Below are 15,630 nucleotides of genomic sequence, written 5' to 3' on the forward strand. Positions count from 1 at the left end.
ACATCTCTGTGGTGGCAGGCTGGTCTGCATCAGTCAGTCAGCCAGCACACTAGAGGTTTGTAGGTTTTCAAGGTGTAACTCGAAGGTACCCTCTGGGTGCATGTATTCATAAATCCATAACTGGAATCAGTGTGGGTTTATTACAAGATGCTTGATACCAAACAGCTTTGGTTTCAGTGAAGCCATCATGTAGCTGAGGAACTCGTAAGGCCCAGTGCCCAGTACATATACTCAAGATGGCTTCCCTGTTCACTGGTAATGTCCAATATTTGATTTGGACATCACAGGGGCATTTCTGCTTTTGCAGGTATGTCCTCGCATGTAATATAATGCACCCTGCCTTAGAGCTGTAAGGCCTGATGTCACCCCTACGGTGACTTATTTGCATGCAGTCTCTGCAGACCTGAGACATGGGAGATGTCATATCATGTCTTCACTTTTGTCTACAACATGTCACACAGCCTGCAATGGCCGTTTGCATAAGTGTGGTGAGGTGTCCCTTAAGATGGCACAATATATGCTGCAGCTCTTAGGCACCCTGTTTAGCATCCTTGCCCTAGGTACCATGTTTACCATTTCCTAGGGACTTGTAGGGTTGCTAAAGGTATTTGCAATTGGGGGAACAATTGTACAGTTTTAGAGAGAGAGATCTGGCACTGGGGACCTGGATAGCAGGATCCCAGGGCACTTATGTGAAATTGCATCATTTACAAGGCAAAAAGTGGGGGTGACCATGTCAAAAGGGGGTACTTTCCTGCTCCGAGGAGTTGGGTGTCCAGCTTACAGCTTGTTTTTTATCTGTTAAGAAGATGCAGATCTAGCGGAGAGCAGGTTCTTTGATGCCAATATCGTGCAGGCACCTGATGTGGATCGAGTGAGAGATCATGTCAATTGCTGCAGAGCGGTCCAGGAGGATGAGGGGTGCTGTGTCTCCTCTGTCAAGGATCATGCAGTTGTGTGGTGGTGATGAGTCCAGTTTCTATACTGTGGTAGGGCCTAAATTTGGACCACGCGGCCTTGCGTCAGATTGCGCCTCTGTTTTGTCAACTTAATGTTTGCCTGAATACTTTTTGACCAATTGACACCAAACACCTGGGAAATAGTGGTCAGATCTGCAGTGTGCCAAATTAGTTCAGATTGCTCAAACAACTGAAATATTATGAAAGAGATCCTAAAGCCTATTTACCAAATATAACCTTCTCAGTGAATATCTCTGAATCTGAAGATAGTAAGTCCATCAAATATTAATCTAAACATGGTTTAGGTGTCTTTTGTTTTCGGTCTGTGATTTGGTGATTGTTATCCAGCTGTTTCTCAGGGACAAAATATAAGTGGTTGTAATCATCCGCAATAAAGTGTATAATACTTTTTTGGCATCCATAGTAAAACGAATAATGCACGTGTGCCATTTAAGTGCATGCACAGTAGGCACTAAATAAACCGCCCTCCCAATTTTCTTACAGAAGCAGCAGAACTAGTGCTGTTATATGCATAAGTAGTCTGGTTTTGGGCCCTCCTAATGCAGATTTCTTCCCTTCCTTATCATTCAGTTTAGAGTAAGATAGCCAAATGAATACATTCTCCCCCATATTAGGTGGTAACAAATGAACCCCAGCCTACCGGGATCTTAAAATAAAATTCTCCTTTGCCATATGGCTGGGAAGGAATTAGTGACCTTTACGCCTGAAAAAAACATTTTTGCTCAAGATCAGCGGATGTGGAGGATACCTATTCTATACCTTCCAGTCTTGCCTAGGAGGGCGGGTGAGATATAAAATGTCCTCTGCCTGGTCAGGGCTAGGTGGAGAGTAATGTATTTGCACCAGGGCAGCTCACGGCTTCCTTGGTGAGATGGTTCCCATCTTGTCTTACCTAATAGGTGGTAATGACAATTTATAGCCCTTCACACCCCTTTAATGCCCATAGTTTGGTATCTGAAAGAAACAGGTTAGTATTAGATTCCTTACCTTAGAATATCCCCAGGCGTCAGTCTGGATCCGGAAACTTTTGCGTAGCAGTACCCCTGCGCGTCGGTAGGCGTCGTCTGCAGGCGTCCCCTGCGGCTCCGCGTCGTCGGCGTCGTGCGCCGTGATGACGTCGCTGGAGTATATAGACGCCGCCTCCGCGCGCTGACGTCAGTTCTTCTTTTTTCCGCGCCAGTTAGCGCAGATCCGAAGAGCAGTACTCCGGTCTTTTGACCAAGTTTCTTGTTAACTACTTAATCTTCTACGGTGCCGGTAGGATGCCCGGTTTCAAGGGTTGCGACGAGTGCGACCGCCTGATGTCGGTCACCGACCACCATCGACTCTGCCTCCGGTGTCTGGGCGCGGACCACGACGTGGAGTCCTGCGTCGACTGTCGGGCCTTGACTGGTAAAGCTAGGCGGGAGCGGTCCCGCAAGCTTCTCGAGCTCCGTGTGTCGGCCCCGCGTCGAGAGCGGTCCCGGTCCGGTCGGAGGTCGAGGGAGCGGTCGAAGGAACGTAAAAAGTCGGGGCATCGTCATCGTACCCCCGACTCCCCCCGACGCCCGCGTGATGCGGCCGGGGGCTCGGGTGGCCCCACCCACGCGGGCCCGCGTGGGTCGCCGACGCTGTCTGCCCCATACCCGTTGGTCCCTGGGGAAGGCGCGTCGCGTGAGGAGATCGAGGCCTTCCTCATAGCTATGAGGGCGAGGTCTCCTCCGGCGGGGCCTACGGCGCCTGCGGGCCCGTCGGTCCCGTCTGGGGGCCCGAGCGGTTCGGGTGCTCCTGCCTCGACGCCGCCGGTGGCTCCGGCCTCGGCGCCGCTGGGCCCCTCAGGTTCGTCGCCGGCTGGTCTACCGGCCTCTCCGGCGTCGGTTCCTTTGGGCCAACCCGTGGTACCGCCTCCGCGCGGTGCAGCGACTCCGCCGTCGGTTCCGGCCGGCGTCGGGTCGCCGACGCCACGCGGCGCCACCCCCATTCCCCCTCTGACTCCTGACGCGGAGTCGGACCGGCGTCGTCCGACGCCGGATCCGGCGCCGATGGGGCCCATTGACCCCGAGGTCTATATCGTCGATCCAGAATACGGCGATGAGGACGAGTATGGAGAGGGTTGGGAGGGGTCTGAGGACCCTTTATCCCGTGCCTGCCAGTATGATGTGGACTGGGTAGGTGATCTGGGTGATGCCAGTGGTCTGGACGAGTCGCCCAACCCTGGGTTTGTCTCCCCGACCCCTGTGGCGTCTGAGGCAGGTGCTGCCTATTCGGTGGTCCTGATGAGGGCTGCCAAGGCCTTGAGCCTTGAGCTCCCTGTCGCGAAGGTCAAGCCGAACATTCTGACCGAAGTGTTTAAACCGCAGTCATGCCCCCAGGAGCCTCTGCTGCCGTTTAATGAGGCCCTGACGGATGTCCTTTTGGGCACCTGGTCCAGGCCCGCTTCCGGTGCACCGGTTGACCGGAACGTTGCCAGGCGTCACCGTCCGTGCTTGGACGACCCTGCCTTCCTATCCACCCATCCCTCCCCGGAGAGTCTGGTGATCCAGGCCTCCACTTCACAGTCCGCGTTCCCGTAGGCTCCGCCCGATCGGGAATCAAAGCGGTATGACCAATTTGGTAAAAAGGTCTTTTCCTCTTTGAGCGCTGGACTGCGGTCTTGTAATACCGCGTGCCTCTTGGGCCGCTACACCCACTCCCTGTGGGATACGGTCGAGGAGTGTTTGCCGCAATGCCCCCAGGAAGTGCGGGACAAGCTCACCCGGGCCTTGGTTGAAGGCCGGGATGCGGCGCGGTACTCGATCCGTTGTGGTCTGGACACGACCGACTCGCTGGGACGGGCTATGTCCACGACGGTGGCGATTCGTCGCCATGCTTGGCTGAGATCTGCCAACTTCTCGCCAGACGTCCAAAATACACTCATGGACATGCCATTTGATGGCAGTCGCCTGTTTGGTGACAAAGCGGACCACGCGCTGGAGCGCTTCAAGGACTCCAGGGTCACGGCCAAGTCCTTGGGTCTTTCGACCCAGCGCCAGCAGACGGGTTCGTTTCGCCCCTTTCGTGGCCAAGGGAGGGGCGGTCCCACACGTGCTGCCAGCCACGCGCCGCAGAACGCTCCCCAGCGCGGTGGCGGCCGTGGTTTCCGCCGTGGTGGCGGTAGAGGCCAGCGGCGAGGTCAGTCCACGCCTCCCCCCGCTGCTGCATCCAAGCCTTCCTAGTCCGAGCTTTCGGGCTCACGTGACGCCAGTGGGTGGCAGGGTTCGCCATCACCACTCCCGCTGGCGCGCGATAACATCGGACAGGTGGGTGCTGCAGCTCGTTCGAAGGGGCTACGCCCTCCCCTTCGAGTCCACTCCTCCAGCCATGCCACCGCAGAACCACCGTGTGTCGGGGGACCACTTGACACTTCTGCAGGAGGAAGTTACGGCCCTCTTGGCCAAGGGGGCCATCGAGCGCGTTCCTGGGCCAGAAGTAGGGTGTGGTTGCTACTCCCACTACTTTCTGGTGCCCAAGAAGGACAAAGGAGGCCTCCGTCCTATCTTGGACCTACGGAACGTCAACGGCTTCCTCCGGAAGGAGAAGTTCAAGATGTTGACTTTGGCTCAGGTCTTGGCTGCTCTAGACCCTCAAGACTGGATGGTGGCGTTGGACTTGCAGGATGCGTATTTTCACATCCCCGTCCTGCCGGCCCACCGGCGTTACCTGCGGTTCACGGTAGGCCAGGAGCACTTTCAGTTTATCGTGCTCCCATTCGGCCTTACCAGCGCCCCACGGGTGTTCACGAAAGTGATGGCGGTGGTCGCAGCTCATCTGCGCCGGTTAGGGGTTTCAGTCTTCCCCTACCTCGACGACTGGTTGTTGAAGGCGGGCTCGCCCCAGACAGTCGTCCACCACCTTCAGATGACGGCAGACCTCCTGCACGAGCTGGGGTTTTCCATCAATGTGCCGAAATCACACCTGTGTCCCTCTCAAAAGCTCCTTTTCATCGGAGCGGTTCTCGACTCGGCGCAGTTTCGGGTTTATCCCCCGGAACGGCGGGTCCGGGATATTCAGGCTCTGATTCCCATCTTTCAGCCGTTATTCCGGGTTTCGGTCAGGTTGACGCTGCGGCTTCTGGGGCTGATGGCCTCCTGCATCCTACTGGTGCATCACGCCAGGTGGCGGATGCGGGCTCTGCAGTGGGACCTGAAGTTTCAGTGGGCCCAGCATCAGGGCAACCTATCCGACCATGTCCTGATCTCGGAGGGCACTGCGAGACAGTTGCAGTGGTGGCTTACGGACCGCGATTGGGTCAGAGGCAGATCCCTCTCCCTTCCCCAACCGGAGCACGTGGTTGTGACGGACGCGTCCCTCCAGGGCTGGGGTGGCCACTTGGGAGAGGCGGAGATCAGAGGCATCTGGTCTCCGGCGGAGTCCCGGCTCCATCTCAACCTGTTGGAGCTGCGGGCGATTCGCCTAGCACTGAAGGCATTCCTCCCCTTTGTCAACGGGAGTGTAGTGCAGGTGTTCACGGACAACACCACCGCCATGTGGTACTGCAACAAACAGGGCGGTGTGGGGTCGTGGACCCTTTGCCAGGAGGCTCTGCGTCTCTGGCAATGGCTGGAACGTCAGGGCGTGACTCTGACGGTTCAACACCTGGCAGGTTCTCTGAACGCCAGGGCGGACGAACTCAGCCGTCGGTGCTCGGTGGATCACGAATGGCGTCTGAACTCGGACGTGGCGAGAGGCCTCTTTCAGCAATGGGGAGAGCCTTGGTTAGATCTATTCGCCACAGAAGAGAACGCGCAATGTCATCAGTTCTGCGCGTTGGAGTTTCCAAGACGGCACTCGCTCGGCGACGCCTTTCGGCGCGAGTGGAGTTGCGGTCTGTTGTACGCCTATACCACTTCTGCCCAGAGTGCTGAAGAAGATCAGGCGCGACCGGGCCCAAGTTATCCTTGTGGCCCCGGACTGGGCTCGAAGATACTGGTATCCCGAGCTACTCAGCATGACAGTCGGTCCCTCGATCCGCCTGCCCCTTCAGGAGGACCTTCTGTCGCAGCAGCAGGGGACGGTCCTCCACCCGAACCTGTCCAGTCTCCACCTCCATGCTTGGAGATTGAGCGGCGGCAGTTGAGGCCATTTGACTTGCCTCCTGAAGTCTGTGATGTAATTCTGGCAGCCAGGCGTCCCTCCACAAAGTCGGTATACGCCTGCCGGTGGAACAGATTTGTGGCATGGTGCACAGCAAAGGCTGTGGATCCCCTTTCTGCCCCTCTGTCTGAGGTTCTCCTCTTCCTCCTTTCCCTTGCCCAGCAGGGCTCTGCTCTGGGCACTATCAAGGGCTATCTTTCTGCCCTTTCCGCCTTCTTGAGGCTACCTGATCAGCCATCTTTATTCAAGTCCCCTATTGTGTTACGATTCTTGAAGGGCATCACGCACATGTATCCCCCGACTCCGTTCGTGATGCCTCAGTGGGACTTGAACCTGGTTCTGACTTTCCTGATGTGCGCTCCCTTTGAGCCTCTTCATTCCTGTCCTCTCCGTCTTCTCACTTTAAAGACGGCCTTCCTGGTGGCTATCACCTCTGCCAGGAGAGTGAGTGAGCACCAGGCTCTTTCTGTTAAACCTCCTTTCTTGTCTGTTCATCCTGATAAGGTGGTTCTTCGGACTAGACCTTCTTTCCTGCCCAAGGTAGTCTCTGCTTTTCACATTGGGCAGTCCATCACCTTGCCCTCCTTCTTCCCGCCTCCGCATCCTTCGAAGGATGAAGAGCGGCTCCATCGTCTGGACCCAAAACGTGCGCTTTCATTTTACATGGATCGCACACGCCAGTTCCGGGTGGATGACCAACTGTTTGTTGGCTACGTGGGTGAGAAGAAGGGAAGGGCGGTACAGAAGCGGACCATCTCTCGGTGGGTCGTCCTGTGCATCAAAGCATGCTACTCTTTGGCTCGGAAGGAGCCTCCTGTTGGGCTGAGGGCCCATTCCACTCGGGCCACGGCGGCTACTACTGCCCTGGGCCGGGGAGTCCCTTTGCAGGACATTTGCCAGGCGGCCACGTGGGCCTCGCTGCATACCTTTGCGAGGCACTACTGCCTGGACAGTCCAGTCCGGAGGGATGGCTTCTTTGGCCGTTCGGTCCTCCAGGACTTTCTGGTGTAGGTTGTTTTGGTTCGCAGACCCACCACCGGGGTTGGTATTGCTGGGGTATCTATTCTAAGGTAAGGAATCTAATACTAACCTGTTTCTTTCAGATGAACAAGTTACTTACCTTCGGTAACGATATATCTGTAAGAAACAGTAGTTAGTATTAGATTCCTTACCGCCCCACCCATCCTCCCCGTTCTGCGAACTGATACCTAGGGTTAAGGACATCCCTTTCAGGGCCCTAGTTTCAAATGGCACCAGTGTTAGTTCTCACATGGCTCTGCGTGTTCTGGCGCGGAAAAGCTGTGTGCAAAGAACTGACGTCAGCGCGCGGAGGCGGCGTCTATATACTCCAGCGACGTCATCACGGCGCACGACGCCGACGACGCGGAGCCGCAGGGGACGCCTGCAGACGACGCCTACCGACGCGCAGGGGTACTGCTACGCAAAAGTTTCCGGATCCAGACTGACGCCTGGAGATATTCTAAGGTAAGGAATCTAATACTAACTACTGTTTCTTACAGATATATCGTTACCGAAGGTAAGTAACTTGTTCGTTTGGATTATATTGCTCAAAGGCAAGGGAGCTCTTCGCATTGAATAAAATCTCCTCCCCTGTCTTGCCCAAAGGAGATTGCACAAAAAATAATGAAATAAATCCAAGAAACTGGCCTGGTGCAGTCTTCAGAATTGTTTTCAGTGTGCTGTTGCAGCTATTATCTGTGGCGACGCTTCCCTTTTTCGCCTAGTTCTGTGGATCTCGGTAGTCTAAGATATTTTAAAGCTGCCCCTGTGCCCTTTTGACAATTTAAAACCGGGTGCAGGTTCTAAAAACATGTTAAATTCCCCTGTTCTTTGCTACCTCAATAGTGGGTATGGGGCAAAAGAAGCACCTCAACCTTGAGCAATACAGGATTAGGGATCAAAATCCACCCACAATCCTTGGTTAAGTTGTTTGAGGGGTTAAATATTTCCAAATACCACTCACTGTTAGACAAGATGGGTCGGTTACAAAATGCCCCTCCATCTTTCTCTTTTTGATGGACAGAGAATTTGTTTTTAGATAAAGTTCCCATTTTGTATGTTGAGTAAGGAACCAAATATCCATTCCACAGCTTCTAAATTGGGTCCTAACCTGGGACTAGTGGAGCAAGTCACAGGACTTAAGACTACACACATTTTGAAGAACTGGCATTTTATTTGTCAGATGGTGCCCAGACATGCCTGCTTCTTTTTCTCATCCCCCCCATTTTCACAAACATTATAAGGAAGTGTTGGGTCTGGAGAGTGAACAGAAAACACTCTGCCCTTGGGTACGACAGAGTAGGAAACAAAACTCAAAAATGCTGCCCATTTGTTCTTGGCCAATGTGGTCAGGATAAACATTCAACCCCTCCACTGCTTAATTGGTCATGTTTGCGGGTACAACATCATGACATATACCCCACTTGAGCTAGGCAAGGGGGCAAACTAGTAGACCCCACCCTCCTGGAAAGCAGCTGTGGCAAACCAACTCCCCCTCTAGAGCAAGGAAACAATAGGGCTCTAAACTCGGTCCGATTTCCCACACACACACCCTCAAATACAACCCACTGGCCTGCATTTTTAAAAACAAAAGTCCAATTACAATTAAGGATTTAATGAATTGTGTCCAGCTGGCTACAACTGGATCCCTTGTCGTTAACTTGGACTAGGACTATGAAGGAATGTTGAAGTACACCAAGTTCCCTGGTTAGGACCTGTTTTCATGGTGGGGTTTTGGGTTCAGAGATATTTTACTGCTGAGGACTGTTCCATAAGAGAAAATGAATGAGTTATCGGTCAAGTGTTGTGGAAAAATGCCTTAAAGCATATAAATATTTGAAAGTATGGTGCTTACTAGGCCTAGTGTTTGAGTGTTAGCTGTTATGTTGCTTCTGACTTTTTTGCCCTATGTTGCCTCTATTGCCTTTTTTGCTTTGGCTGCTCAACTTGCCTATCCAGAAAAAGTTGGGGGGGGCTAAAGGGAGTAATGTGATGGGAGTAATCCATATGGGGTGTATTTATCCAAGCGCTGAAAAGCATAGTTCTTCACCAGCAGTAACGCAAGGAGTTGGATATTCATATTCATTCTACAGCCACTGTTCGACAAGAGCTTTCAAAGTAGAAATACATTTGTAAAATGAATTGTTGAAAACTGACTGTTGATATTGATAATGAAATACTTCCATGAATGAGTGTCCTTATGAAGCACGTTGGCTGGGCTAACACCTTGCATTTTTGCAAATAAAAAAGTTGGGATAATACCTTGCAGGTTTACAATCAAAAAGGAACAAAACTAAAAGAAGTGAAAGCCTCCTTATCCTGGATAGTAGTCTTTAGGGACTGAATGTGTACTTTCGTGACCATCACCCAGGAAAACAATTTGTGAACTTGTTAGTATAAGATAGTGATTACTAGTTATTTGGAGTGTTGTTCCATAACTTGTTTTGAGGACAGTCATTTATTATAGGAGGTTTGTGGGCAGTTGCACCTGGGAGAGAGAGGAGTACCCATAGTGGGATAAATTGAGTAATATACCAGTGTGATGAGGTGGAGCCCTTACTGCCAATCCTATTTCTGCTTTTTTGGCATTTATCTTAAAAGTTGTAATGCAACCTATGTTGTATACTCTGATTTAAAACAAGTGTTCTATGCTTTATGCTGATAACATGTAAATATGGGAACAACCGGAGGGTGGGAGGGGATGTAAGGGGTGTGGTTGTATCATTTTCAAAACCCCTCATATGTGTGCCATGAATTGGTATAGATCACAGTCTGTCATTTGCATTTGATGATCATAGAGATATAGAGGTCCTGGATAAAATGTATTAAATTTTCGACAAGTGTACGTTTACAGTTCTATATTTGATCAATGTGTTAATATTTTATGCAGACAATCGGTGAAAAGGAAGCAGAATCTAAATCTCTTCATGACCAGGTGGCTCAGTTGCATTCAGAGGTGACTCGCCTACAGCACGACTTGCAGAACAAGACTACGCAAGAAGAGCAGCTCCGGCAGCAGGTGTCCGAGAAGGATGATAAAACCAGGAAAACTCTGCTTGCTGCAAAGTCCAGAATTGCACAGTTGACTGGTAAGCGCTGGCCAGGTACAGGCGCTAGAGTTCTTGTTCTGATTTGTTTCTAACAGAAAATTAATTCTGTAAAATAATCTGTTTACAAAGAATGATATGACACTGTGACATCTCTATTCCCATTATTCCACCCATGCGTGGTTTCTTCAGTGTTTTAACTGTGCAGTTTAAAGGGGGTTACTAATTTATTTGAATATTTAGGTTGAGAAATTTATGAACCTATATAGTCTCGGACGTATGTGTATGTATGGGTATACAGTGGTTTGTCTGAACGATTGAACTGTGGTTGTGTTGGATGCGCCTGGTCTATTTATTGTTCTTTATTATCATGCATTAATTTCATTTTTGATGGTTTTGCACGTTTGTCGGGTCATCTGAGCCCTTGGTTCAATTTAATTAAGCCCTTGCTGATACCAATATGGTTACTTGGGTGAAGCTTTGCTCTTGTCCACCTGGAACACCGAGGTGACCAGGTGCCACAGACCAGCGTAGTGCGACCAGGACTCTGACAGCACACAAATTTCCTGAAAGCTTCCACAAGCAGAGTCAAACCTAATGCAATCCCCATGGCCCCTTACAACAGGTAGTCCAAAAGGATTGAGGCGTTCGGGAAGAGGATGTTCTCTTCCACCAACTTGGCATTCAGTCAGTGTGGCCTAACTCCTAAGCCATTATGTGCACACCCTTTGGGAAATGGCCCGTGAGGTCTTGCTGGTGAACCCTGAAGAGTCTCCTTGGCTCAAACTTTTCAAGACCGCCAGGATGCAGCTGAATGTCACTAGAGCTGGCTTGGATACTGACTGATTGGGGCGTGCAGTGTGCACTAATGTGGTGTTTTGCTGTCACATGATGCAATGTTCTGGCTTTTCTGGGGATGTACAGTCAGCTCTAATGGATGTCATTTGATGGCCTCTGCTTTTTTGCAAAAATGTGGATTCTGCTCTCAAATGCTTTAGAGGAAGCGGAGCCGCAACATGTTACTTGGGCCTTTCAAGCCCTGCTGGACTGTTCCCCTCAGCAGCCTTGATCCTGCGAAGGCTACTCCAGAGGGCTGTGATCTAGTCATGCAGATGAAGGACAGAGCCCTCTGTCCAATTTTAGGACTCTGCTCTCTGCATACCTTTCTAAAGTAGGACAAATTAAAAATGCAAACACTAGCCTTTTTTTATAACTTTGTTTATTAGATTTTATGAGTACAAGGTATACAGTACATTCATACATAAACATTCAGATATTATGGCTGAGAAGGATAATGCCAGTCTAATACATCAATGATAAGAGGAGAGGTGCATAAGGGACAGTCTGGCTATGGGGTCCGCTGAGTAATGTCCCATCATTGCTGTTCATCAGTACAATGTCTAGTAATCACCTCATGGGTACACGTAACAGTTGGAACCATCCTGATAGCACTAGGCATTCCGCCATTCATCATCATAAGGTCAGTTGCAATGCACTGGGGGCCGGAGGTTAAGGGAGCAGACAGCAAAAGTTCATAAGACAATTACATATCTATAATTGTGAAGTGCGCACAGCAAGTTGCACAGAAGTTAAGTCTGCTGGTTCATCTCCGGTGGCTCATCGTACCCAAACGAACAGTACAATCTATCTCGACAATTTCCATGGGTCTACGTCTATTCAGCCTGTGTGTGCGCCCTCAGGTAGCATGTCAGAGGGGGCCCATATATCTGTCGGCCTAGAGGTAGGTGGAAGCAGTTCAGCATCTATGTTAAGTTGGTCCTGACAATAAACAAGATCATCCAACCAATCCTTAAATTTGGGGGCCCTTCCTCTACCCCATATACATGCCACTCGCCTCTTTGCTACGAGTAGTGCCAATGCCACATATCTACGGTGCACTGCCTGGAGGGGCTCCACATAACCCAATAGCGCCAGGACCGGGGATGGGGTCACCTCTTCGTTAATCATGTCTGACAGGGCTTTGAAGACTAGTATCCAATATTTCTGTACTTCTGTACACTCCCATGCCAGGTGTAAAAAATCAGCCCCTGGTGTGTGGCAGCGATCACAGGTGTCTGTGTCTCGAAGGAGAAGTCGAGGCATGCGTGCAGGTGTAAAATATAATCTATGCAAAAATTTGTAATGAATTATTCTAAGTCTACTGCTCGCAGGCACACGTTCTGTTTGCTGTGTGCAAAAGTTCCACTGTTTATCTGTGAGTTCCATGCCTAATTCTCGATTCCAGTTGGTCCTGTTGCTCGGAGGGGTATACTCTCTTAATCCCTGGACAGTATTATAAATGGTTGAGACTAATTTCTTAGCCGTCCCCCCCCCCTCCCTAGCAAGATCTTATGGAGTGGTACAAAAGTGGGGGGCTCACGGGGAAAGTCTGTGGTGAGTGCTTTAATACCCTGCCTTAGTCTGACATACAGGAAAATGTCCATCGGTGACGATGGTGTATTCATGAACATGTGTTCACGAGTCCTAAATGTGCCTTCATGGTAAAGGTCTCCCCAAGTCTTAATCCCGGTACGCTCCAACAATTTATGGAAAATCACTTCCTGTAACAGGGGCATATCAGGGTGGTATACTAGAGGCAACAAGGGCGAGTATTGCAGGGGTTCACCTAATATCTCTCGTAGTCGCGCCCATGCGCTGTTTGTGCTCATCACTGTGGTCGCAGACACTTCCCTACCAGGGAGGGGGATATATACAGCACCTTCTATAGGTATCGGGTGGGCTAGCCAATGTTCGGCCGCTAGCTGTTGCATGTAGCGCGGTTGGCATATCCAGTAAAATACGTAGTGTGCCTGCGCACTATAATAAAGCTCTAGATCCGGTATGCCAAAACCCCCATGTACATAAGGTCGCATGAGTGTCTCCCACTTTAACCTCGGGTTCCCCCCCCCCCCCCCCCCCCCAGACTAGTCTGATCAGTTCGGACTTTAATTGCTGAAAAAAATATTTCCCAGGATAGAAAGGTATATTAAGGAAAAAATAGAGCACTTTGGGGAGTAGAATCATTTTTATCAGTGAGGCCCTGCCCGCCGTAGAGAGGGGCAAGGTTATCCAGCGTGTCACTTTTTCCGAGATTTGGACTAGAGTGGTGCCATAATTCACTTTCATAAGCTCATCCCAGTCTTTTGAGATATGCACTCCCAGATACTTAAATTCTCCCTCACACCAGGGTATAGGGTATTCCATCGGGAATTTAGTCGTCGCCCTCGTAAGGGGAAAACAGCAGGACTTGCCCTAGTTAATATGGACCCCGGAGAGAGTTCCGAATCTGATAAACTCCCTGAGTATGGGGTTCAAGTTCTGTTGTGGATGTCGGATGTACAGAGTAATGTCATCTGCATATGAGACGTGGATTTGGCGGAGATTGCAGTATAGAGCCTCATCATTATGATGTTGGTGCAGTTTCGCCGCCAGTGGTTCTACAGCTACCGCAAATAGCAGGGGCGAAAGGGGGCAACCCTGTCGAGTGCCCCTAGTTATCGGAATGGGTTGTGACACTCTCCCATTTATCACTACATGCGCCGTGGGCGAGTCATATAATAGCCGGATCCAGGCAAGGAAGATCGGGGGGAACCCCATACGCTGCATAACTGCAAATAAATAATCCCACTCCAGGGAATCAAATGCTTTGGTAGCATCAAGGAATAACGCCGCCATAGGCAGGTCTTCTGAGACATTATTTAATATCGTAAAAAAAGTCCTCCGGTTATGCGACATTGCTCTACCAGGCACAAAGCCTGATTGGTCCGGTAGAATAAGGGCCAGTCTCATGGAGGGGGGCAGGTGTATGCAAACACTAGCCTTGGATACAGGTGACTAGATGCTTGTTTCAGACCTGCAGAAAGCCTACTTTCATGTGCCTATCCTGAAGTCCCGTAGCTGTTACTTGTGGTTCAAGTTTAACTAGGAGCATTTTAAGTTTGCTGTGCTCCACGTTCAGCGCCCCTCGGGTGTTAATGAAAGTGATAGCAGTGGTTGCCACCTATCTTTGATGATCTCCCCAAACTCAACAACTGGCTGTTGAAGGTGACTCACCACAGTCTGTCGTAGACCACCTTCAAACGATGTTGGGGTTCTCAGTCAATGAGCCAAAGTCCTACCCGACTCCTTCAAAGAGGCTTCCCTTTATAGGAGCCGTTCTGGTCATGATGCAGTTCAGGGCCTTTCTAGACAAGGACATTTGGGCTATGATCCTGATATTTCACCCTCTGTCTTCGATCTCAGTGAGAGCGTCTGAGGCCTCTTGGCCTGCCGGCCTCATGCATCTTGCTTGCCCACTTCGCCAGGTAGCATATGTGGACTTTACAGTGAGATCTGAAGGATCAGTGGGCTAAGCCCCAAAGAAAATCGGCTGAATGTCATCAAGGTTTCAGAGAAGATTCCACAAGACCTACAGTTTTCGCTGGTAGAGCAAAAATGTTATGAGCGACAGAACCTTCTCCATCCACATATGATGGTGAAAAACGCATCCCTTCTGGGTTGAGGAGTTCATCTAGGGGAGGTGAAGATCAGAGGACTCTGGTCTCTGGCAAAAACCTGACTGGTTATCAATCTGTTGGAATTGCGGGCCATCTGTCTACCATTGAAGACCTCCCTGCATCCTTCAAGAGAAGGCTGAAGCAGATTCTCATGGACACCACAATTGCAATGTGGTACCGCAACAAACTGGGCTGAGTGGGGTGCGAGGTCCTGGGTTCTGTGCAAAGAGGCACATCGCCTCTGGAATTGGCTGGAGCATCAGGGCAACGTGAAATAGCTGGTAAGTTATTTAAATGCTGTAGAGTAAGCGCTCAGCTTGCAATGGTTGATAAATCACGTATAGCGGTTAAATCCCAAGGTAGCTCACAGTGAGGAGAGCCCTAGCTAGATGTTTTCGCCACTGTCAAGAACATAGTGTCTAAACATCTATGTGTTGATGGTCCCAAGACCTCCCTTTCTAGTATTCACATTCAGGCTAGAGTGGCGCAAGGAACTCTTATTTGTCACTGCCCTACTGCCTGGGTTCTGATGAAGGTCCGTAATGGCGAGGTCCAAGTAATTCTAGTGGCTCAGGGTTGGGGGATCAGGCGAGAGTGGTACCCAGAACTTCTGAGCATTTGTCTTCCATTCAGGCTTGTGCTCAAGGAGAATATTCTGCTGCAGAGCAGTCTTGTGCAGGTGAGCCTGCACAATTTACACCTCCATTCGTGGAGATTGAACAGTGGCAGTGAACTGCTTTAGATCTCCCTCCCGAAGTTGTCATCCTTACAGACTGGCGTTTCTCTACAGAGTCTATTTATGCATGACACTCTAATATATTTTTTACCCTGGGAGTAGTGTGTAATACAGACCCCTTACATGACCAACTGTTGGATGTTTTGTTGTTTCTCTTTGGCGCAGCAAGTTCTTACAGAGGTCGCCATTAAAGACTATTTGCCAACCCTTTTGGCTTTTTTTACTTTGCTGGACCAATT

General features: G+C 50.4%; 1 protein-coding gene across 4 annotated transcripts in view; it reads left to right on the forward strand.

Annotated features, from left to right (window-relative positions):
- The window catches only part of TPR (translocated promoter region, nuclear basket protein), a 728,231-nt gene that overhangs the window by 366,093 nt on the left and 346,508 nt on the right, over nt 1–15,630 (forward strand). For all 4 annotated transcript variants that reach the window (XM_078642622.1, XM_078642637.1, XM_078642629.1 and 1 more), the window contains exon 33: nt 10,003–10,201. In XM_078642622.1, the coding sequence (XP_078498748.1) occupies nt 10,003–10,201 (199 nt within the window). The remainder of the gene's footprint in view (nt 1–10,002; nt 10,202–15,630) is intronic.

This window comes from Lissotriton helveticus, chromosome 1_1 (genome assembly GCF_964261635.1).
Source record: "Lissotriton helveticus chromosome 1_1, aLisHel1.1, whole genome shotgun sequence".
Classification (NCBI taxonomy): Eukaryota; Metazoa; Chordata; class Amphibia; order Caudata; family Salamandridae; genus Lissotriton; species Lissotriton helveticus.